This window comes from Ursus americanus, chromosome 1 (genome assembly GCF_024610735.1).
Source record: "Ursus americanus isolate L20-20 chromosome 1, mUrsAme1.1.p, whole genome shotgun sequence".
NCBI lineage: Eukaryota > Metazoa > Chordata > Mammalia > Carnivora > Ursidae > Ursus > Ursus americanus.
Window position 1 is genome coordinate 32,325,001 of NC_142127.1, and position 25,299 is coordinate 32,350,299.

The window sequence follows — 25,299 nt, forward strand, 5'->3', positions numbered from 1 at the left end:
GATAATACAGAGCAAAATCAGTAAAGAGAAAAAGCAACTGGAGAGAGTCTGGGAGAAACTAGACGCAAGCTTCTAGGGGTCCCGCCAGTGAAGCTCCACAGGACATGCTTAATTCTCCTAGCAGTGAGTTCTGAAAACATGTGTGCAATGTTGCCAAACATGGAAGCTCATTAAAGAATCAGTAACTGGGGTTCTACCGGGAGCTAATCGTGTAGCCCCTCCCTGCCCCTCCACATGTAACCAAATTCTGGACTCCCAAAAGGAAAAGCAAGTATTCAGCAAAAAATCATATAGTTTGTACAAAAAGTTCATTGAGCCACTCTCTCGTCAGTTAATGTTGGGAACCCTCCCAAAACCTAAGTTCCCAGATGCCAGCCAAGAGCCAAACTCCCAAACAGGCCTTTCCAAGGATAGCACTTTAGGCCTGCTAGGCTGACTGTTTTCTGCACAACGTTGTATCACAGAGAGTAAAGAATATTCTTTTTTTTTTTTTAAAGAAGATTTGCGAGAGAGAGTGGGGGATGGTGAAGAAGGCCAGAAGGAGTGGGAAAGGAAGAGAGAGAATCCCAAGTGGACTTGGCACTCAGCCCTGATGTGGGGCTCAATCTCACAACCGTGAGATCATGATCTAAGCTGTAACCAAGAGCTGGATGCTTAACCAACCATGCCATTGAGATGCCCCAAGAATATTCTGATAATGATCTTAAAATATCAGTTATAGCCAAGACATTGAATTGTTAAATATTTTGACTACTTGAGTGGTTCTTTTAAACCAAAGAAAATAAAGTTTATTTCTCCTTGAGCCTTTTGGAATTTACTGTACACGTTCAAAAAAAATTTTTTTTAAGATTTTATTTATTTGAGAGAGAGAGAGAGCACAAGCTGGGGGAGGAGCAGAGGGAGAGGGAGAAGCAGGTTCTCCGCTGAGCTGGAGCCTGATGCAGGGCTCAATCCTAGGGACCCCCGTATCATGACCTGAGCCAAAGGCAGATGCTTAACCGACTGAGCCACCCAGGCGACCCTGTATATGTTCAAATTTATCTAGTTTTTTTTTTAAAAAAAACAATATGGCACTGCCATTTTTACATTAATAAAAAACTTTTTCTTTTCTCATGAAAAATCAATTTGTCTTTTTTCTTCCTTTTAAGACAACTTTAAATTTTGGCTCTGTGATAGAGGTGAAACGAATGTTAGATAGAGTGATTAACAGGAAAGCTGTTTTGTTCCCCTAGGGAATTAGAATAAGTGTTGGATGCTTTTTTCTACCTTGGAGGTGCATCGCCGGATAGATTTGGGGATAGTTGTCCTGTTTTCAAACCAGTATGGTACACAGTTTGTTTAGTGGCCCTTCTGTTCACTATATTTATAAATATCCTTATCTCCAGGCTCCCACATCTTAGAGAAGAGACATTTTGGGTTATTTCACCTAGAGAGCCATAAGATGTATTGATTTCTAGCTTGTTACTTTTTAAAGCTCTCTGGAAATGTTGAGCCACATATTAGATATTTTCTAAACTGGCACTGTCACATTTTTAACTAATTTTTTGCTAAACCCCCTAATTTAGGTGTGAGCCATTTATAAAAACAGAAGACAAGTCTCCTTTCACTTCAGGAGCTGCATCTAATCCAGAGCACTGTTTCAAAGTTTCCTGAAGTCTGTTTTGTATTTTTACTTCTGCTACAATTGTGAATCTTTGTCTAGTCTACCCTTAAAAGAAGGGCTTCTATAATTGCTTTATGTACTGTATTTTTTTCCTTATATTTAAAAGTTTTTCACAGCTGCATTTTTAAAATCTCCTCTTTCATGCCTTGCTGATTTTAGACATTTTTCCCTTTTATATTAGTTGGGACAGCTCTATAGTCCAGAATAATAAGGATCTTTAAAGAGTCCTGGATTCAATAGTAAAATTTTGTGTCCCTCTAAAGATTAGGAACTTCTTTAATTATAGCCCTTAATTTGGGTCTAGACCAGGATTTTTTTTTTCAAGGTTTTATTTATTTATTTGAGAAAGAAAGAAACAGAGAGAGAGTGGGTGTGCACAAGCAGGGGGAGGGGCAAAGGGAGAGGGAAAAGCAGACTCCCCACTGAGCAAGGAGCCCAACGCAGGGCTTATCCCAGGACCCTGGGATCATGACCTGAGCTGAAGGCAGAGGCTTAACCGACTGAGCCACCCAGGTGCCCCTAGACTGGGATTTTAATTTGACTTCAAATGTCCATCAACTTGTAAATGGATAAGTAAAATGTGGTATATCCATTCAATGGAATATTTAGCAGTAAAAAGAAATAAAGTACCAATATATGTTACAACAGGGATAAACCTAGAAAACAAAATGCTAAGTGCCAGAAGCCAGTCACAGGAGGTCACATATTATATGATCCCATTTATACAAAACATCCAGAACAGGCAAATCTATAGAAACAGAAAGTAGATTAGTGGTTACCTGGGGATGGGATGGGGTGCTATTAGGTGGAGAAGGAGGTGATAGTTAAAAAGTAAAAAGTTTTTTTTTTTTTTGAGGTGATGAAAATATTCTAAAATGGATTTCAGTGATGGCTGCACAACTGTGAATATATTAAAAACCACTGAACTGTACACTTTAAAAGGGTAAATTGTACCGAATGTGAATTATCTCAATAAAACTGTTAGGAAAAAAGAGAAGAATAAAAGGCAGGCCGTCTATCGCACGTAAGAGAATAATATAAAGAGTTGCTCAAATTCATGATCAGAAATCTCACTGTGTGACTGGTACAAATTAAAACTATCAAGTATTAGAAAGAATGTGGATCAATGAGATCTTTTATAAAATTGCTGTGGGGGGTGCCTGGGTGGCTCAGTCAGTTGAATGTCTGCCTTAGGTCCTGGGATCAAGTCCCCTGTCAGGTTCCCTGCTCAGTGGGGAGTCTGCTCCTCCCTCTGTGTTCTCTCTCTCTCACCCCGCCCCATGTTCTCTCCCAAGTAAATAAAATAAATAAATATATAAATACATAAATAAGAAAAAATAAGATGCTGAGGGATTATAAATTGGGAACACCACTTCGGAAAAAAAATTTGTCATAGCCTTATAAAGTTAAATGTTCTCATAGCCTATGACCCAGAAATTTGACTGTTAAGTATATACCAATAGAAAGAGCTTTCTAATGATACTGACAGTGATATTAACAAATGTGATATGTGGTAATGTATAACCAAATGTGTCAACGTTTCGAAGATCCATATAACTCAATGACTTAATATTTTTCAAATGACCAATACATACTGATACAAAACCATGCATGAGCAAAAGACTGATTCAAAATTCAAGATTGACCAATGTATTTTAAGGTAACAGAGTATAAAAAGTTCATTGATACAATCTCAGATTCCACACTGCATTTAATCTTTAAGAAACTATTGCTTGTCAAGTTCCAGTGTTATATCAAAGAAGAATATCCATAATTGTCTGTAAAAGCTATTAAAATACTGCTCCCTCTTCCAACTACATACTTGTGCCAGGATGGGTTTTCTTTCTGTTCTTCAAAAAAGCAGCAGAGCACAATAAATTAAAGACACAAGCCTTTATGAGAACTCAACTATCTTCTGTTTAGTCCTGCAAAAATGTAAAACATAAGGCTATGCTTCTATTTTTTCATAAAATCTTGTTATTTATTATTTCATATAATATTTATGTTAACATACAATGGTTTACTATTGTTTTTTTTTTAAGGTTTTATTTATTTATTTGACAGAGAGAGACAGCGAGAGAGGGAACACAAGCAGGGGGAGTGGGAGAGGGAGAAGCAGGCTTCCCGCAGAGCAGGGAGCCCGATGCAGGGCTCCATCCCAGGACGCTGGGATCATGACCTGAGCCAAAGGCAGACGCTTAATGGCTGAGCCATCAAGGCGCCCCTACTATTGTTTTTAAATGAACTTTTAAAATAAATATTTTCAAATTTCTGAAAAGCGAAACAGGCATGCCTGGCTGGCTCAGTCAGTAGAGCATGGGACTTTTGATCTTGGGGTTGTAGGTTGAAGCCCCATGTTGGGTATGGAGATTGCTTAAAAATAAAGTCTTTAAAAAAATATTAAAACAAAACAAAAACCAAAGCATGCAGCAGGAGAATAAGCAGGTTTACAGCAAACATTTTCAAATGGTAGACTTCAAAAGCAAAGGGCTAATAACCTCATTAACACCTTGGTGTAATTACCAAATGGTGTTATTCCAACCCAAAAGGTCTAATTACTCAGAATAAAAGACCTAAGCCTAATGATCTTATGCAAAGAACTGCTTGGTTACAAATACTAGAAGAATAAATGCAATAACAAGAATTCAATGAAAAAAGAGCTCAAATGGTTATTGAGACGGAGTCATCTAGCAGCTGACCTGACTGACAGAGTTTGGACACAAGGGGCCCAGTCAAGCGCCACTGTTGGCCAAAATATGACCTGGAATGCTGCCAACAAAGAATTTTCAAAATGACCTAGGGAAACCTCCAGAATTACTAAAGGATAATGAGAATACTACTCAATTTCTGAAATAAAAAGAGGAATATTGGTCAGGCAAAGTCTGAGCAAAGCAAACTTCTGGGTCTTTGGGAAGCATGGAGTTCAAGATGGGTGGGCTTTCAGGGGCATAAATAGGCTGGCACTATCCTTAAAAACTTGGTTCCTCTAATGACATTGTTGATTGGTCTCTGAGGCATCATTTTTGGAGTGAGTTCAGCCCTGCTCAGCTGACTTTCACCAGTGATGATGATTGGTCAGCTTGCAAAAGCAGGTTCACCAGGATGATTTGTGTTTATCCACTGAATGTGTTTAAAATTGGTTCTGGTTGCAACTTGGTTCTATGGCTACAGAACTATCAATCTTTTCCTAAATTTGTTAGAATTTCTTATTCTGATTATCTTATATAACCATATACAATTATCAAATACAGAAAATGTATAGTCTTTGTTCAAATTTCACTACTCTTTTAAAGCAAAATTTGTTTCCAAATGTATTGATCCATGATTACATATTGCATTTTATTTTTTTTTAAAGATTTATTTATTTGAGAGAAAGTGTGCGAGCAGGGGGAGGGGTTGGGGGGGAGAGAATCCTCAAGTAGACTCCCTGCTGAGCACAGAGCCGACTGTGGGGCTAGATCCCAGGACCCTGAGATCATGACCTGAGCAGAAATCAAGAGCCTGCTGCTTAACTGACTGAGCCACCCATGTGCCCTTATGTATTGCATTTTAATTGTCATGTCTCTTGAATCTTCTTTATTCTGAAACAGTCCCTCTGCTTTCCTTTGTTTCTTTTGACACTGTCATTCAAAGAGTATAGGGCAGTTTTTTGTTTGACTTTTGTTTTTTGGTTTTGTTTTGTTTTTATAGAACATCTTTCATTATGGTTTTTCTGATTCTTTCCTCACGGATAGATTCAAGTTATGAATTTTTGGCAGGCATACCATATCAGCTTGTACCAGTGTTGATGGTTTTCATAGGTGTCTCCACTGTAAAGTTACCATTTGTCTCTTATTTGGTAAGCATCTTTTTGTAAAAATTTTATTTATCTATTTATCCATCTATTTATTTATTGAGAGAGAAAGCACACGTGCGCATGAGCAGGGGTGGGGAGGGGCAGGGGGAGAGGAAAGAGAGAATCCCAAGCAGGCTCCACACTCAGCTCAGCACAGAGCCTGATGAGGGGCTCGATTGATCTCACCACCATGAGATCATGACCTGAGCCAAAAACAAGAGTGGGAGGCCTAACGGACTGAACAACCAGGCGCCCCTATTTGATAAGTATCTTAAGGGGAGATACTTTGAGGCTGTGTTTCCGATCAGACTTTTGCTCAATGGTTTTACACCTACTGAAGATTATTGCCTGGAAGATCTCAAGTCACACAGTGGCAGAGCCAGTATTTGAATCCAATTACTGGTTTCAAAGCTGGGCTATTGCTATCCAGTAATTTGGATTACAGATGGATACTTTACTAAATGAATTACTACAGGAGTCCTGTAAATAGTGAGCTTCCTTAGGACTCCTTATATTGAATTCTTCTTACCATGTTCAAGAATTAATCTATCATGAAAACCATACCACCATGCTGCTTTACTCAGGGTAGAGTTCATTAAATGTTGATGAATGAATGTAGCTTAAATAAGTTATCTTTGGAGTTATATATGACTAGATTAAAGTTCTCTATTTTACTCTTTAAGCTTCACCTTGATTATTTGTAAATCCAGGAAAAGTACTTCTTTGTCTTAGAACCACTATCAGGAATAAATTAGATAAGGTACATTCAACATCTAGCACTCAATAAAAAGCAGTTAAAAAGCAATTTTATAACCTTGAAATGATTATGTTCAGTCCATAAGTTGGGATCTTATAGATATCAGCTGGACAGGTCTAACACTTATTAGATAGAGGGAATCATTAGGACTACTGAGGGCAAGTAGGAGAAAGGAGTCATTGAGAGACCTAAGATTATAGTCTTGATATTTGCTGAGTAATGCTGTGGTTAAAGACAGAGATGGGGAAGTTAGAAGCTATACTGGATTGAAGGTGCAAGGCTTTTCATGATGTTCTGAGGAGAAACAGAGATACAGGATTTGAAGAGGCAAGGAAGACAGAAATTGTATATTGGTTGAATGATTAGAGGAAAAGACAGATGAATTAATACATAAAAAAATTAATTCAAAATGTACTTATAAAAAGGGGGCACCTGGGTGGCTCAGTTGTTAAGCGTCTGCCTTCGGCTCAGGGTGTGATCCCGGAGTCCTGGGATCGAGCCCCACATCAGGCTCCTCCGCTGAGAGCCTGCTTCTTCCTCTCCCACTCCCACTGCCTGTGTTCCCTCTCTCGCTGGCTGTCTCTCTCTGTCAAATAAATAAATAAAATCTTTAAAAAAAAAATGTACTTATAAAAAAAACCCAACAAAATGTACTTATCGAGTGCCAGGTACTAGGAATTTATTGCCTACTAAGAGAAGATCTATGGTAGTAGTTCCAGAATTTCTATAAAAGAGAAGCTTGGGGACAGCAATCTCTTTGGAAGGGTGTGGAGAGAGGGGTCTGGGTGGGGAAGCGGATTTGTCTTGACTCTGTAATCTCCTTAGATGAGAAAATACCAAAAAAGAGGGAGGGGTACTGATTGAGATTAGGCTAGAACTAATTTTCCTCAGACTAACCCTTACCTCTGTCATTCAGACTTACGTAAGTAAACAATAATAGGGCATCCGGCTGGCTCAGTTGGTGGAGTGTTTGACTCCTGATCTCGGGGTTGTGAGTTTGAGGTCCACACTGAGTGTAAAGATTACTTAAAAATAAAATCTTTTAAAAATAAATAATAAAGTAATGAGATATTTATTTTAACAGGTTTCCAAATAAAGAGCTATGTCAGCAAGGAGGTAGAAGCATTTAATTTTCCTTGGGGAAAGATTAGAGGAAGGATTTAATGAAAAGGTGTGATTTTAATCTACTCTTACTTATCACACTTGAAAAAGGTAATTAATGGTATAAACGCAAGGAACACATATCTTCAAAGACACAAGAATTAGAGATTCTGGCAGACTATTCAAAACTTGGCTGAAGTGGGGATAAGGCTGGAGATGAAGGGTTAGCAGTTGCCCAATCATCATAGGCCTACATGCCATATCAAAAGTTTTGAAATTCATCCTATGATTGATGGGAACCACTGAAGGATTTTAGCCCGCGAGTGACAACGATAAAATACTCTGAAAGATTTTAGGAAGATCACAGGACTATGCATTTGAAAGAGGTACAAGCAACATCACCACCCCAACCTCATCTTTGTAAATGAAATATAAGGAAAAACATGAATAAAACAAAGTCCCTATTCTCAAGGAATTTGCATTCCCATGGGGAGAGAAAAACAATAAAATATATATATATATAATGCAATATTAGATAGTGGTAAGTGTTGGAAGAATAAAGCACAAGAAGGCACAGAAGGATTGGGCGGAGCTACTGTCTTAAGGCAAACTCAGTGTTCTTTTCACTAATCTCATCTCATAGCTACCATAAAAAATACGGTTTCAAGATCTTCTCTCACTTTCCAACACATCTCTACTATACTGAAATCTTAATGTTGCAAACTTGTCCATATATTTCATTTATCATCTCATAACTTCTTCACTTTCTTAAATATCCGACGTTTATAGAACTCATTATCAGGCTGCACTGAAAACCTTTCTCTACCATCACTTCTATGGTGTCTCTACATTTCACCCAGATCCAACTCTTCACTGTTTTTAAAGTCTTTCATTTCCATAGCTTGGGTCACAAGATCTGTATGTCTCCTTAAGAAACATGTTCTTTATTGAGTGCTTAGTTTGGCAGACACTTGGCTAGGGGAAGAGAAGGGCAAATGTGGCCTTGACCTCTGGAGCTGATGGTTGTACTCCCTACGTAGAGGCTTGAGGCGTGGGGGATCTGAAACCTATGAGGCCAAAGTGGAACAACCACTTGCCGCTGAGCCTCAGATGCCTGGTTTCCAGTTGATACAATCCTGCGTGATGTGGACAGGGCTCAGAGGCCGAGGAAAAGGGGAGAGACAGATAAATTGTTCGTCAAGGGGCACCTGCGTGGCTCGGTTGGTTAAGCGTCTGCCTCTGGCTCAGGTCATGATCCTGGAATCCTGGGATCTAGCCCCGAGTCCAGCTCCCTACTCAGCGGGCAGTCTACTTCTCCCTCTCCCTCTGCCCCTCCAACTGCTTGTGCTCTGTCTCTCTCTAATAAATAAGTAATAATAAATAAATAAGTAAAATCTTTAATAAAAAAATAAGGGTTTACAGTCCTTTCTCTGCCGTCTTAAGTCCTGACTAAGTCCCACCCTTCAACACCCGGGCCTAAATAAAAGAATGCAGATCTTTGGGAGCTACCTAAATCTACTGAATCACAATGTCTAAGGGCGGGGCCCAGAAATCTGCAGTTTAATCATGAATACCCCGAGGCCATTGTTATGTACCCTTAATATATGAAAATCAAACGCTTCTCCTACCTTTTCTCACTTCACTTTCACCTGAAGTAGTTACCATTATCATCCCTATTTTCCCCCGCAGGAAACTGAGGCATAGAAAGGTTGGTTACGTTGCTGAAGTCACACAGAGCTAGGGCTGGAATCCACACTATCTAGATGCAGCTCCTAGTCTTAAACATTACAGTGCGGACAATATCCTCTTGCTAAATGATTTGTTGCTAATACTTCAAGAAGCACAGAGCTTGGGGTTTGAAGAGTGTGAATGCCCACCAAATTTAGTCTAGTGAACTTTGGCGATTCATTCATACTTTGAATTTCAAGTCCCTCGCGGGTTAAATTTAGATCAAAACACTCCCACCTGTAAGATGCCCCTGATGGGCTAGGCAAAGCAGCCAACCCGGAAGAGAGGCCATCGATGATTTCGGCGCGCCTCCGCCTGTTGGATTGGCTCGAGGCTCTCCCGCCAGGCCTGTACTACTCCCGCGCGCTCGTGGGCCCGCCCCCGCCGCCATCTTGGTCTAGGAGGGAGCGGGCCGCACGCGAGAGTAAACAGCCCGAGACGGGAAAGTCGAGTTCTGGCTCCGTCCGGGTGCCGCGGGGAAGCCGCGGAGAGGACGCAGTCCTGATCTTCTTACGTGGGGTAAGTGTCGGGGCCACGGTGCTGGGCCTTGGCAACCCTTAGTCCAGCGCACCCTCCGCCCCCTCGCGGCGAGATGCCTCACTCTCCGGGCTTCTCCCGCCCCTCGCGGGTCTCCTCCCACTGTTGAAAGCTGCCCGGGAAAGTGGTGGCGGGAGCGGGCCTGGGCCGGAGCACAGCGTGGGCCCCGCTGCGTGTTGCGAGGCGCAGGAGGAGGTTAGGGTTTTGGATTTGGGGGTCAGGGGCCGGGCGTGTGGACGCCGTGGGGCTGTGAGGCCGGGGGTGGGCGCGCGGGTCTGGGCGCGCGGGTCTGGGGCCCGGACTCGGACCGGGCCGCCGCGGGGCTGTTGCCATCGGTCATTGGGTTTTCTCCTCTTCCGGTCCGTGCTCAGGGTCGCCGACATGACGGCCCCGGCTGAGAGCCCCCTGGCGCCGCTGTTGGAGACTTTGGAAGACCCTTCCGCCCCCCATGGAGAGCAAACCGACGCTTACCTGACTCTGACCAGGTAAGGCCCGCTGGATTTGGGGGTGAAAGCTCTGGCGGGTCTTGGGGAGAAGGTAGCTGCGGTGGGGCACTCATAAACGAGGTGGTGTATTCTAGGAGTCTGGCAGCTGTGAGGACGCCGGGGTCGCGGGCAAGGTGGGGGGAGGTGGTGCGTGCTAAGTGACGTTCCGGGGTGTTGCTGCGGAGCTCAAGGCGTGTGTTTGGAATGAGGAAGCCTGCACGTGTGTCTGGCTGGCGAAGGATTTTTTTTTTTTTTTAAGTTCGGTTGGAAGTGAGGATGCTGGCGGGATGCTTTTCGGTGTATGCCGCCAATGTATTGGGACAATGTGGCAACCCAGAATCGTTTTTTTTAATAGCAATAATCTGGGTTTCATTTTTAACTGTAATGCCTCACAGGATATTTTTCTCTGCAAATCATGTTTTGCTGAGTTATCTACTTATTTGGAAATGCTAGGAAAGGGTAGCAATTGGTACAAAACGATAAATATTTTGTAAGTTTTTAGTAAATTTGTAATTTGGGCTAGGGTTTTGTGTTCCCTCTTTACCTGGTGATATTGTCCAAATGCGTACACTGTGGAGCAAAAGTTACTAAGGGTTTTTTTGCATTAATTTCAGACCGTATATTGCATGATGCATCGTACTAACAGGTATTAAGTATTTTATGCACTGAGCCAGTCAACTTGATAGAGTTCTAACAAGCTTTAGAAAGAGGGTACAAACGGGTATTTTAGGGAGTAATTATAGTTTCTTTTGTGTGCCATTTGCATAAGCTTATGTTCTTTCTGCTTTTAAGTCGAATGACTGGAGAAGATGGAAAAGAAGTCATTATGGAAATTGAGAAAAAACTTCCCCAGCTATTCAGAGTTTTAAAAGTATGTATCTGCTTATTGAATAGTTTTTTGTTGTGGAAAAAAAAAAGTTTTACCAGCTAACTCAGAAAAACTTCAAGGGGCGCCTGGGTGGCACTGGGGCGCCTGGGTGGCACAGCGGTTAAGTGTCTGCCTTCGGCTCAGGGCGTGATCCCGGCGTTCTGGGATCGAGCCCCACATCAGGCTTCTCCACTATGAGCCTGCTTCTTCCTCTCCCACTCCCCCTGCTTGTGTTCCGTCTCTCACTGGCTGTCTCTATCTCTGTTAAATAAATAAATAAAATATTAAAAAAAAAAAAACAAATTTCGAAATGGAATAAGAGCAGGACTATTATAGTACTGTTTCAGTGTTTTATATGTACTGAGTACTTTCTTAATTAACCTTACATGTATTCTCTTAATCTTCCATGTCCCTGTGAGAGTACTCTTTAATCCCCACTTTGTAGAAGACTTTGGTTTAACTTGCCTAATGTTGCGCATGGCCACGTGAATACAAAACCTGTGCTTTTATTTTTTTAAAGATTTTATTTTTTAAGTAATCTCTACATCCAGCAAGGGGCTCCAACTCACCACCCTGAGATCAAGAGTCATGCGCTCCCGCAAAACCCGTGCTTTTAATTTAAAAGCAGTTAACAGCAATTATTTCATGTTTTTTTGTCTTTTTGTAGGAATGTACTTGAAAGTAAATGATTCTATAATTTTATCTTTGGTCTATTTTGTGGCAACACTCTTTTTTTTTCTTTTTTTTTTTTTTTTAACCTTCACTCACCATCAGTTCTTGCCACTCTTGTCTGGTTAAAAAACCGTTATTATGGTTATCTTTTTTGCTTATTTGTAGGGAGGTATTATATTTTAACATCAGACTGCAGACTTCTGTTCTTATCCTCAGTTAAGTACACAGTGGCTTTGTGACTGTCCTCAACACTTAACTTCTGAATTCCTTGTTTTTTAGAATGAAGAGGTTGAACTACATCTCCAGAGTTCTTACTTTTATGGTCATGTTTTGTGCTTTTGAACAGAAGTACTCTGTCATATTTAGTGTACATTTTAGCAAGATTTCCAGTTAAATGTTGAGGCATTTAAGGTAGTGCCTACCCGTGAGTATTCCTGTTACAGTCAGTAGTGCTTTTTGTTTGTGTAAGCAGGAACTTACTTTTTGTGTAATAGTTCAGTAGTTATTAATAGTATTGAACAGTATTAATTGTAATATATTTTTCTTCATTATCATGTTCCACATCTTAGCAATATATTGGATGTGGTGAAAATATGCACCTTCATAAATTTGGTATTCGAGAACATGTATGATCAGGAACGCAATTGCTTGCACTGTTTAATAGAGGTAACTTAAATGCCTGATGAATAATTATTTGGAAGCATGTGGGTGGTTAATGATAGGAAAGTCAACAGAAGCTTGACAGTCAACAAAAGCTTTCTGGGTGAATATTAAGCACTGCAAGAATAATTGAATTCTTTAGAACAAGAGCCAGGTTAGGTGAAATATAACATGTTTCTATATTGTTTAGAATTCTGTTAGTAGTCAGTCTAGGAACCCACATTTTTCCCCCCCAAAGATTGATTGATTGATTGATTTGAGAGAGAGGGAGAGGGGGCGCCAGGAAGAGGGAGAGAGAACTAGGACTCAGATCCCAGGACCCTGAGATTAAGACCTGAGCTAAAAGCAAGGGTCAGTCACTTAAAGGACTGAGCCACGAAGGTGCCCCACCCACAAGATTTTTGAAGACAACACTGTTAAGGAATACTTTTCAGGCAATATATATTTAATAAAAAAAAAAAAAAGTTGATCACAGCTAGCTATTGTCCAGGAGATACAGTAGTAGCTCTCAGTCTTAGGTATTTAATACTATCTTTCTATGGTTGTCTGAACTGGTTGTTTTAATATGTCTTATAGTCTAGTGTTTGGTTTTTTGTATGGTTTCATTTGATTAATTATAAGAGGGGTGACCCAGGGAAGTGTTTTATTCATACACCTATTTTTCCTGCTCAAGAGCAGCAAATGCGTAAGGATTCCTTAGATATCTGATTCAGAGCTGTGGGGGGATTTGAAGGTAAATCACTTTGAGATAGGAAATGGTACCGGGAAAAAAACGCAGAGTTACAAATAAACATAGGGTTGGGAAATATAGCAAGACTATCTTTGACAGATTTGGGATTTTATAGCTTTTACATATATAAGATGGGTTGGGCCTAAAACTCCAGATTGATGTTCAGATTTTCCAATCTACAAAGTAGGGATTTCTTTTAAAAGATTGAGATAATGTTTAAAGCTATCACTTCAGATCATCTGTAAATGTTAAATTCCAACCCCTCTCTGTTTTAGAGGTGTCACTCCATTCTAAAACTAGGGTTCCAGCTTTTGTTTTTGAGTCTTTTGCTTTCCTTTTATGGAGGTGCCTTCAGCATTTTCCATTTGTTGGCTCTTTTATTGCTTTCAGGTATGTGGAGATGTTCTTTTAAGAGAAACATTCTTTTTTATGTGATCTCTTTCTAGTGCTCTTCTTCCTTTGCCAAGCTGTATACATGTCTTCCTGATTTTTATTCCTTTTTTATCTAGTCTTAAATATATTTTGATTGATTGGATTAAAACCTAATTTTATTTCCTGGTTGACTCATTCTCTGAGAATTTATTTATAATTTTAATTGTTCATAACGAATGTGCTTTTTGTTTTTGTAGATTCACATTTCCAGTAAGAATTCAGACCTCAGTAGTGCTGCTCTACAGGCCTTGGGGTTTTGCTTATATAATCCCAAAATTACCTCAGGATTATCAGGTAGTTAAATTTATTATGACGTAATATTTTTAGAGTTTATATTTTACACACTTGATCTGGGAGCGTCTGACACCCACTGTGACGCAGAAAAAATATTTTTAGAGTTTATAAATATGGTTTAATATGTTAAAAGTACTGTTACTTCTCTATTAGTTTTGTAACTTGTAGTTTAGGATTTGCTTTTGAGAAAGAAATAATGTTTTGATTATCATCTTTTAGAAGATCTCTTTTTTTTCTAGACATAGCTTTAACTTTGTTGTCACAAAATTTCTAAAAGAATATAAACCTATTTTAAAATGATTGTAACAAAAAACTGAACCTTCTCCTTCATAAAGCATATCTGCTTTGGAAAGTAATAATAATTTAAATGGTTATTTATTGTTTAAAACAAGCATATGCACTAAGGAACATGCTGAATTGAAAAGTTCTTTTACATAGTGGTGTTGGGATAATTTGGACCCAAAAGTAGCTAAGTTTTCAAGCAATCTTAATTACCGCTCTGTAGTTTGCCATTTTAATGGAAACCTAGGACGTGATCTTTAGAGAGGGGGAAATCCAGGACAGGGAATAAAGATGCCTGAAAGTTACTACCATCTTCCTTTCTGATGGTAAATTTTATGCCCTTTCTGTTTTAGATGTACAAATGTTCCCAATCTAAAATAGAGGTGGTTCGTTTTAGAGCAGAGGTGTAGGATTTGTAACAACTTGCCAAAAATTGTCTTATATGTTTAAAACTATAATGATACCTATGAAATTTTTTCATTTGCACAAAATTGAGTATACTGTTTGTTTTCTCTGAATATACCTTCCCATCTGACCTCTAAGTTTTGTGTTTTGGGAAGAAGTTTGGTATTAGCATTGGTTCACTGATCCTTCTCTCCAGATACGCATTTAATTTTTTGACAGTGAAGAATATGTTGTTTTTTTGTTTCTGTATTTGAGATTTTAAAGGATGCAAACTGTTCCACATAATTAAGGCTGCTTGTTTTTCAGAGACAGATATTCAAGAACTGCTTTTAAAATTGAATGATAGTGTTAAAAGCCCAGACAAAAATGTACGTACTAGGGCACTTTGGGTGATATCCAAGCAGACGTTTCCTGCTGAAGCCATTGGCAAAGTAGTGAGTATGGTTTTTGTATGTTTTCTTAACTACATGCCACTTAAAAAATTCAGGCTTATTTGTATTTATTTCATTCTGTCTTTAGGTATCCACTATAATTGATTCATTAGAAATAGTATTTAATAGAGGAGAAATTCATTCTGCTGTTGTTGATTATGAAGCATTAAATGTCATCATAAGGTATGAATTTGCTGTTTTGGAAGAATAATTTCAGTGAATTTAGAATTTACTTCAAGGGGTAGACTTTGGGACTAGACTATGAGTTAGACATTAAAAGCAAAATATCTTCTAAAGTCTCAAGGAAAAAAGGTAACAGGAAAAAGAAGGAAGTAGATTTGTTTAAGTTACTAGGTTTATTTATTTATGTCTTTGTTTATTTTTACTGAGTCTTAAAAATGAAGTCTTGGTAGGGGTGCCTGGCTGGTTGACTTGGTGTAGAGCATGTTGCTCTTGATCTTGGGGTCATGAGTCCAAGCCCCATGTTGGGTGTAGAGCGTACATGTTGCTGCTGCTAACATGATTCTGATTTTAAAAATTATTTTCATTAAAGCTTTTGCAAGAGTTTAAAAAATTGTAATAGGCTCCCAAGTAGGCTGTAGGGGGTATATAAGAAGGCATTAATGGCAACTAACAGCAGATGGGAGAACAGGAAAATGTTCTACTTTCTTCCTGTCCATCCCTCCTCTTTAAAGGACATGCTAACAGCACACAAACTTTGTTGGTGTGGTTTATCTTACCTAGGTTTTCATTCTTTTAAAGTTTTCTGTAATCGAGCTATTTGCTTTAATTACTTAGTGTTCTGATGTCCTGAATGATGCTCACCTTATGTCAATAATGCTCTGGCTATCTTCCCCCCCCCTTAAGATTCTTATTTATTAGAGAGAGAGAGCAGGAGCAGGGGTGGGGAGGGGCAGAAGCAGACTCCTTGCTGAGCAGGGAGCCCTATGTGATGCGTGGCTGGATCCCAGGACCCTGGGATCATGACCTGAGCTGAAGGCAGACTCTTAACCAGCTGACCCCAGGTGCCCCTCTCTGGCTATCTTCTAAAAGAATATTGAATTTACTTGCATTTTTTAAAAAAATCAATATTTTAAATATTAATCTGAAGATAAAATGGTGTGTTCTTATTTTAAAAATTTATAAAAATAATAAGGAAATCTACAAATCAGTAAAAATTACATCTGCGTGTATGCATATATATATATATATATATGCAAAAACAGATAGATGGTACCAGGCATATTTCTGTGTGATGCTTATTTTCCTAGCAGTCTAGACATAAAAGGTGAGGTCAAGCTAATTTCATTGATTTCTCTATTATAGGCTAATTGAACAAGTCCCAGTTCAAATGGGAGAAGAGTCAGTTAGGTGGGCAAAATTGATCATACCTTTAGTGGTTCATTCAGCTCAAAAGGTACATTTGCGGGGAGCAACTGCTCTAGAGATGGGAATGCCATTGTTGCTTCAGAAACAACAAGAAATAGCATCTATCACAGAGCAGCTTATGACTACTGTAAGTATTATTTTGTGTAAGGAATTTTTGGACACTACATTTTAAGTTTCTGGCCCAAGCATAGGGCTCATAGTGGTATAATTGCATTATGATCTAGAAGGTTCCACTTTTTTTTTTTTAAGATTTTATTTATTTATTTGACAGAGATAGAGACAGCCAGCGAGAGAGGGAACACAAGCAGGGGGAGTGGGAGAGGAAGAAACGCTCATAACGAAGGAGCCTGATGTGGGGCTCGATCCCACAACACCGGGATCACGCCCTGAGCTGAAGGCAGAAGCTTAACCGCTGTGCCACCCAGGCGCCCCGGTTCCACTTTTAACAAAACATAAGTAATTGCTTAAGTTAGTATAGGCACACTGCTCCTAGGTTAAGGAAGGGAGCTGTTTGGTGTTTGTAGATCCAGGCATTTTATTTCCTCTCCAGTGAATAGTGTTTGAAAGGGCTTGCATTTCTGGAAAAGGGAGAACATTACTGATTTCAGTGCTGTTTGGGTTGTTTTAACATAATCCCAATAGATATAAATTTAAAGCACATAAGTGCATGTAATGTGTACAATTTCCTAAAGTTATTACTTGCCTCAGACTTTAGGCTTTTCTGTCGTCGTTCTTGTAACAGGTATTTATTGAGCACTTATATGCCATGCATTGTTTTAGCCACTGAATATAGCTGTGAGCAAAAGGAACTTTCGGAGCTTACTGTCCAGTGGGAGAGGCAATAGAGAATGTAGTATATTCAGTGAGGGACATTATGGAGAACCGTAGAGACTAGATGGAGAGTGCCATTGGAGAGGAGGGGTATGGTCAGGAAAGGAAAAATAATAGGATATTTAAACAGTGATTTGAAAGTGATACAGGAATTAGCTACTTGGATGATAATGGAGTAAGCTCATTCCAAGCAGGAGGAACCATGAGAGCAAAAGACCCTGCTCTGATGGTTTTGTGTTGGTTGGTGTTCAGTGAACACTGGACAAGCGATAGAGTGAATAAGGATAAGAGGATTAGGAGATAATGTCAGAGAAGCAGAGGAGCAAATCACATAGGACCTTGGTGGTGTTGCAAGGTATTTGTTTTTCACTCTGACTTATATTGAAGACCGTATTTGAAGGTTTTGAGTTTAGGAGTGTTATATGTACTGACTTGGGCTTTAAAGGGATCACTATGTCTATGTTGAGAATAGACTCTGGAGGAGTTGACTAGAAGAAGGGAAACTAGTTCAGAGATAACGTCAGTAATCTAGGTGAGGTGAGGGAGCCTTCCAGATTTTAAAACCTGGGATTTTGTTTATTTTTTAAAATTCAGGAGGTCTCACGGGAATGTTTGGCTCCTAATAAAGTAGCTCCAATGTCTTTGCAAGTTTTTTTATTTTGATAAGTTTATTAATTTTCTTAAGAGTATATATAAAATTCTTTATAAATTTGAACTAAAATGTTCTCAGCTGTTACCCATGAAGCATTAATGTGTTTTTAAGAGTGAAAATTAAAACATTATCATTTGGACTCTATTGATATACATGTTGAAGTTTTCAGGGAAAAATATATTGGTAGAATAATATTAAGCTGAATTGATGGATGGATGGAATAATGGCCAGATTTGTGATAAGACAGGCATAGGAAGATGTTAATGATGTTTCTATTTGGGCTTTCACTGTAAAGCTTTCAGCTTTGCTATATAAATGAAAGATTTTCTAATAAAACATTGGGGAAAGTTAATTCAACTAAGACAGTCTGATATTGCATATTTTGTTTTCTCAAGAGTGTTTTTGGTAAATATTTTTGCTTTTGTTTACAGAAATTACTTTCAGAGCTCCAAAAGCTATTTATGAGTAAGAATGAGACTTATGTGTTAAAATTGTGGCCTTTGTTTGTCAAACTTCTTGGGAAGGTAAGTGTGCAATTAATAGCTCACAGTTTATACCTGTGAGACCCTTTTCTTTCTTAATTTTACATTATTCATGCATGCCATATATGTAAATTTAGCTGTTAACTAAAATTTGTTTGCATACCCACAATAAGTGCTTATGCTACTTTTCCAGTCAATTGCAAACCTGCAGAGTGGCATAAATTTGAGTCCCCCAGTGTGCAGGTTCTTAACTGAAGTAGAACAAAATAATGCTCTGCCTTTTTATTTGGACTTTCCCTGTGTTTTTTTTTTTTTTCTTTAAATATATATTTGGGAGAGAGAGAGAGCACACAAGCAGGGGCAGAGGGAGAGGGAGAAGCAGACTCCCCTGCTGAGCAGGGAGCCTGACATGGAACTCCATCCCAGGACCCTGGCTGGGATCATGACCTGAACCAAAGGCAGACGTTTAACTGACTGAGCCACTCAGGCGCCCCTCAGTGTTCTTTTTTAAACAGATATTCTTTTCGGGATGTCTGGGTGGCTCAGTTGGTTAAGTGTCTGCCTTCAGCTCAGGTCATAATCCCAGTGTCCTGGGATTGAGCCTCGCATAGGGCTCCCTGCTAAGCCAGGAGCCTGTCTCTCCCTCTGCCCCCTCCCCTGCTTTTGTGCGTGCTCTCTCACATGCTCTCTCAAATAAATAAAATCTTTTAAAAAGAACATGTCCTTTTCATAAATCCATTTAGTGACACATTTCCCACGTTTTGTGCTTTTTCTTGGTGAATTTAGTTTTAAATGGTCCCCAGGCTTAGTGCCAAAGTGTTTATGGTTCCTAAGCACTGGAAGACTGATGTGCCCTAGGGAGGAATTACATGTGTTACATAAACTCTGTTTAAGCATGAATAACAGTGCCATTGGCTGTGAGTTCAGTGATAGTGAATCAACAATACATATGGTGTCTTTAAACATATATAAATAGAAAACAAGGTTGAGTTCGATTGGTTGACAGAAAAGGTTCTTGTAGGAACCTAACCCTGCATCTTTCCTAGTGTTCGCAGTGGACTTTATAAAACTTTGGTGGATCGTTGAGGATTGACTATATGTCCTGTCTTTAAGCCAGGTTTTGTTTTTTGTTTTTATTTTTTTGAGGAAGGAATGTGTTTTTCTTCATTGTGGTAAATAAGCATATTTATCATACCCATCGTAAGTGTACGGTTCAGTGCCATTAAATACATACACAAGTTGTGTAAACATTGTCACTGTCTATACTGAAAACTTTTTCATCATCTCTCCACAACTTTACATGTTGTACAATAACTCCTCTTGCTCCCCTGTCCCCCAGCCCCTGGTAACTGCTATCCTATCTGCTGTCTCTGGTTTCGATAATTCTAGGCATCCCACATAAGTGGAATCATGCACTATTTGTCCTGTGTATGGCTTATTATGTTAGATATAATTTTTTCAATTTCTAATCATGTAGCAAGCACTTAATAATTTCATTCTTATGGCTGAATATTTCACTCTGTATATAACTCATTTTTGTTCATTCATTTGTTGATAGACACTTGGCTTGTTTTAACACTTCAGCTATTGTGAATAATGTTGCTGTAAACATTTATGTACAAATATCTGTTGGATTCTCTGCTTTTCATTCTTTTGGATATATTTGTAAGAATGGAATGGCTGGGTCATAATGGTAGTTCTGTGCTTAACTGTTTAAGACACCTCCAAATTGTGTTCCATAGTGGGTGCACTATTTTACATTCCTACCAGTAACACACTAGGGTTCTTTCTAGTTTTCTTTTCTTTTAAAGGTTTATTTGTTTATTTTAGAGAATGCCTGAGGAGGGAGGGGCATAGGGAGAGGGAAAGAGAATCTCTAGCAGACTGCCTGCTGAGTGAGGAGCCTGACACAGGATCCTGAGATTATGACCTGAGCCGAAATCAAGAGCCGGACACTTAGGTGATGAGCCACCCAGGCACCTCTAGTTTTTCCACATCCTTACCAAACTTGTTATTTTTTGGTTTTTGATAATGATAGTCATTCCAGAAAATTTTGTTCTGTTTTGTAAAACTGGGCCGTTTTAATGTTTTAAACATCTCTTGATGATTGCAGACTTTTGGGTAATAATTTGGAAACAGTCACAGTAGTGGTGTTTTTCCTGATTGGTGTGCCATCTTCAGTAATGATTATAAGGAGTTACTTATATGGAACTTCTGTCAAGCCAGTGAGACTGCATTTATGATCCATCATTTTCAGGATTGTTAGTAACCTGGACATACTTCTCCCAAATACCCTTACCTCTTTGTGTCACAAGACCCAGCTTGCTCACATCTTTGTCATTGACATTACCTTTGGTAGTAATAACCGAGATTGTATGTAGTGGGGATGAGGGCTTTTTCTTTACACCATTTATTGAGAGGTAAAAGGTGACTTTCAGTATTACTTGGGCCTTCTTGAAACAAATCCATTGGCCTGATGAATCTTTCATATTTAGATGGTTTTCATAAAAAGCCATTTCCAATGGAGCAGACTTTAGTAACAGTAAACAGCTGCTTTCATGCTTGCTTTTTTCTCTTTCCTATTTGAATAACTTAATACTTGTTTCTCCTTGGGCATGAACCTTGAGCAGTCTTCCCATTTTCCTGCTTTCTCTTTTTGGTTTTAACTATATTTGAAAATATTTTAGCTCAGGACTGTCTCTCTGTCGTGTAGATAGGCGTACAATTCCCTGTGGAATCTTTTCATCATTCTTTAGTTTGGTGTATCCCTTTTCATGTATCTTAATAGTATTTTTTGCTTTTTCTCAGCATGGTGCTGTTGATGATAGTGCTTAGCCTTCTTCTGCTGCCTTTGAAAATTGATGAGCCTCTTGACTTTCCTTCTTGTGTGCGCACACACAAGGGGGGGGGCGGGCAACTGAGGGAGAGAGAGAAACAGGCTTTCTGCTGATCAGGGAGCCCAATACGGGCTCAGTCCCAGGACCCTGGGATCATGACCTGAGCTGAAGGCAGACACTTAATCGGCTGAGCCACGCAGGTGTCCCGCCTTTGCCCATTTTTTAATTGGGTGGTTGGTTTTTGTTTTTGAGTTATAGGAGTTCTTTATTCTGGGTTATTAATCCCTTATCAGATATGTGATTTTCAAACATTTTTTCCCCATTCTGTATGTTGTCTTTTAACCTGATAATATCCTTTGGTGCACAGAAGTTTTTGATGAAGTCCAATATAAATTAGATTTTTTTTCTTTCATTACTTTTGGTGTCATAGCTGTGAAGTTGTTGTCAATCCAAGGTCATGAATCTTTTTCCCTATGTATTCTTGTAGGATTTGTATAGTTCTAGTTCCTGTAAGTTTTAATCTTTGATCCATTTTGAGCTTATTTTTGTATATGGTGTAAGGCAAGGGTCCAGTTTTCATTCTTTTGCTTGTGGATATGCAATTTTGCAGCACCATTTGTTGAAAAGAATGGTCTTTATATAACGAATGGTCTTGGCACCCTTGTTGAAAAATAAGAGGCACCTGGGTGGCTTGATAGGTTAAGCATCTGCCTTCGGCTCAAGGCATGATCCCCTGGGGTCCTGGGATCGAGTCCTGATTTGGGCTCCCTGCTCTGCGGGGAGCCTGCTTCTCCTTCTGCGTCTCTCTCATGAATAAAAAAATAAAGGGGCACCTGGGTGGCGCAGTTGTTGGGCGGCTGCCTTTGGCTCAGGGTGTGATCCTGGCGTGCCGGGATCGAGTCCCACATCGGGCTCCTCCACTGGGAGCCTGCTTCTTCCTCTCCCACTCCCCCTGCTGTGTTCCCTCTCCCGCTGGCTGTCTCTCTGTCACATAAATAAATAATAAAAAAAAATCTTTAAAAAAAGAAAATCTTAAAAAAAGAAAAAAAAAGAAAAATCAGTTGACAGCAGGGGTGCCTGGGCGGCACAGTTGGGTAAGTGTCCGACTCTTGATTTTGTCTCAGGTCATTATCTCGGGGTCGTGAGATGGAGCCCAGCGTGGGATACTGCACTCAGTACAGAGTCTGCTTGAGACTCCCCCTCCCCCCCAAAAAAAGAAAGAAAGAAAGAAAGAAAAATCAATTCACAGCATATGTGAAGTTTTATTTTGGGGATCTCTATTCCATTGGCCTGTATGTTTATCCTTATGCCATTACCATATGTTTTAATTACTTCAGTTTTGAAGTAAGTTTGGAAGGCAAGAAGTGTGAGTTCTCCGAATTTATTCTTTCAAAATTGATATGGCTATTTGGGGCTCTTTGCAATTCCATAATGAATTTGAAGATTGGCTTTTCTTTTTTTGTGAAAAAGGCTGCTGGGCTTTTAATAGAGATTGTGTTGAATTTGTAGATTGCTCTGTGTAATATTGACATTTTAATGGTATTAAAACTTTCTGTACTTGAACTTGGGATGGTTTTCCATTTATTTGGATCTTTTTAAATGTTTTTTCAGCAATATTTTGTAGCTCTTAGTGTACAAGCCTTTCACCTCCTTGGTTAGATTTATTCCTAAGTATTTAATTCTTTTAGGTGCTATTGTAAATGGAATTGCTTACTTAATTTCCTTTTCAGATTGTTAGTTGCTGTTGTGTAGAAACACAGCTGATTTTTGTGTGTTGATCTTGTATACTCTGCAGTTGCTGAACTTATTAGCTCTAGTAACTTTCTTATGGATTCTTTGATTTTCTAAGCAAGGTATTTTTTAATGTTTATATGCTGTTCAGTTTATATGTGATTTATAGCTGCGATTGCTAATGTTTCATTTTTTAATGTATGTTTCCTTGCGATGCATTGTTTACTTGTCATTTGTCCATTTTTCCCTTTTTCTTATTTTGGTGTATTTGAAAAAGCTGACTTTTTTTGTTTGTTTCAAGCTTCAAAATTTCTTATTTTTTCTTAAGTACTGATTTTTTTTGTGTGTGGATACCATTTTTTTGGTATTTATCTTATCTTCCTAATTTTCTCTGATGTTTTAGAAATGTTCTGTTTTATGCATTATCTAATTCATGGAGCATTACATTTTGTGATCTTGAGTTTTGAATGTGCACACAGAATCCAGTACATTTTAAACTTCAGATTTTTAAGACTTTACATAGTTAACACTGAATGAATTAGATAAATGAATAATAATAGTGCCTATGTGTTGTTTTAGGCAGGTAAATAACTTTGTTATGATTTTTCATTTTTAGACCTTGCATCGAAGCGGGAGTTTCATTAATTCTTTATTACAGCTGGAAGAACTAGGATTTCGAAGTGGAGCACCCATGATTAAAAAAATAGCTTTTATTGCTTGGAAGAGTTTAATAGATAATTTTGCTTTGAATCCAGGTAAGTAAATAATATCTTAAAATTTTGATTTTTCTATGGATTTTACTCAAGATGATAAGAACAAAGCCTTTCTGATATTTTGGACTTTATATTGAAACTTAACCTATTGAAATTTTTTTTTATTTTAAGGGAATAAACTTGTAGTCAAAAATAGAATTAAAAAGCCTAGACATTATCGAAAATCACAGATATAAAATTTGTTTTATGCTATTTCAAAAATTGAACAAAGTGACAAGTAACATTTGTGGCTTTTTTTAGTATATTCCAGCACTTATTTGAGCAGTTTGAGTACCTCTAATTTAATCATCACAATAGACCTGAGATACTAAGTATTATCACTATTTTAGAGAGATTAAGTAATTTATCAAAGGTCACATAGCCAGTAGATGATAGGAAACAGTTGTGATTGCTGTGAAATGTGACTGATAAACTTTTTTCTCTCAAGACCTTTAGAACAGTGCTTAATATTGGGTTTTTACTATTAATATATACAAGTGATTCCTTTTGATTTACCTTTATTTTATCTTCCTATTGTCTTGTGGAGGTATCTGATACACAGTTGACCCTTGAACAGTGGAGGGTAAGGGATGCCAACATCCCACTGCATATAACTTTTCACTCCCCCCAGATTTGACTACAAATAGCCCACTGTTGACCAGAAGCCTTACCAATAACATAAACAATTAACCCGTATTTTGTATGTTATGTGTATTGTATACTCTAGTCTTACAATATAGTAAGCTAGAGAAATGTTAGGGAAATCATAAGGAAGAGAAAATACATTTGCAGTATTGTACTGCATAAAAACAAAAAAATCTGTGTATAAGTGGACCCATGCAATTCAAACCCATGTTCAAAGGTCAGCTGTATATATGAGAAAGAGTATTTATAGCTCAAAAGTAGGTCAGTAGGAATAACTACTTAATTGGGTAGTTAGTCTTAGATATAATCAGTACTGTGTTTATTAGAGCTGAGTAGTATTGATTTCATCCTATATTTTTTCTCTGCCAAAGACCATTAATAATCCTTTCTCTTCCCCTTTTTAGTATGTTTTGTAAGGTGATTATTTTCATTAATTATAATTTTATTGAAAATATTGATAAATGCATTGCCAGGCACAAATTTTAATTATAAATGTTACCTTTTTGTTGTTGATTATGAGCTGGTAATGCAAGTTAATGTTCTGGACTAAATCTGTTGGAATTACTTATGGTTGAGTGTTAAAGCATAAAATAGACATGACTTGAAGAGAAATAAAATGCTATCTCATTTGAAATAAGTCCGGAGCTGACGAGTGCATCCCTGGTATTATGGATCCAGGAAATCTTAAGGAATCAGATGCCTATCTTTCTATCCCATGATCTTCAGTATGCTTAGTTGCAGATATAGGAAGGGGAGAAGATTGAAGAGCAAAAATGAACTTCTTTTCAGCGGAGCCATATAGCTCTAGAGCCTTCCAGAAATTCCACATACACTTCCCCTTATAGCTCATTAGGTAGAATGGCTGAATGGGAGACTAGATGAAGAAATCAAAAAAACTGGTTATCATTCTCCTGAGTGAAAGAGGTCTTTTATCTAAAAAAGAATGGCAATTGGCAATTTCTGCTCTGGGGATATTGTGAAGCTTCTCTCATAAGTAGAGTAGGAGTTCAAAAAAGATTAGAGAATTTGTTCCCACAGTGATTTGACTTTATTTTGTTCTTTATAGAAATGTTAATTGTGAAAGCTAAATGGCAGAATAG

General features: G+C 38.5%; 1 protein-coding gene, 1 long non-coding RNA gene and 1 pseudogene across 5 annotated transcripts in view; 1 reads left to right on the plus strand and 2 right to left on the minus strand.

Annotated features, from left to right (window-relative positions):
- The window catches only part of LOC148110730 (uncharacterized), a 20,370-nt gene extending 10,030 nt beyond the window's left edge, over positions 1 to 10,340 (minus strand). The window contains exon 1 of the long non-coding RNA XR_015723776.1: positions 10,093 to 10,340. This is a non-coding gene — a long non-coding RNA (uncharacterized LOC148110730). The remainder of the gene's footprint in view (positions 1 to 10,092) is intronic.
- The window catches only part of RIF1 (replication timing regulatory factor 1), a 60,328-nt gene continuing 44,493 nt past the window's right edge, over positions 9,465 to 25,299 (plus strand). For 3 of the 4 annotated variants that reach the window (XM_045781963.2, XM_087860698.1, XM_087860696.1), the window contains exons 1-9: positions 9,465 to 9,603; positions 9,993 to 10,106; positions 10,899 to 10,977; positions 13,666 to 13,762; positions 14,756 to 14,883; positions 14,969 to 15,063; positions 16,207 to 16,396; positions 18,184 to 18,276; positions 23,419 to 23,557. In XM_045781963.2, coding sequence (XP_045637919.2) covers positions 10,003 to 10,106; positions 10,899 to 10,977; positions 13,666 to 13,762; positions 14,756 to 14,883; positions 14,969 to 15,063; positions 16,207 to 16,396; positions 18,184 to 18,276; positions 23,419 to 23,557 — 925 coding nt within the window. In that variant the 5' untranslated portion in view covers positions 9,465 to 9,603; positions 9,993 to 10,002. Of the gene's footprint in view, positions 9,604 to 9,719; positions 9,817 to 9,992; positions 10,107 to 10,898; positions 10,978 to 13,665; positions 13,763 to 14,755; positions 14,884 to 14,968; positions 15,064 to 16,206; positions 16,397 to 18,183; positions 18,277 to 23,418; positions 23,558 to 25,299 lie in introns of those variants that run through there. The other variant, XM_045781958.2, reaches the window with a different exon arrangement.
- Positions 20,472 to 23,035, minus strand: LOC123783131 (ribosome biogenesis protein NSA2 homolog pseudogene; annotated as a pseudogene).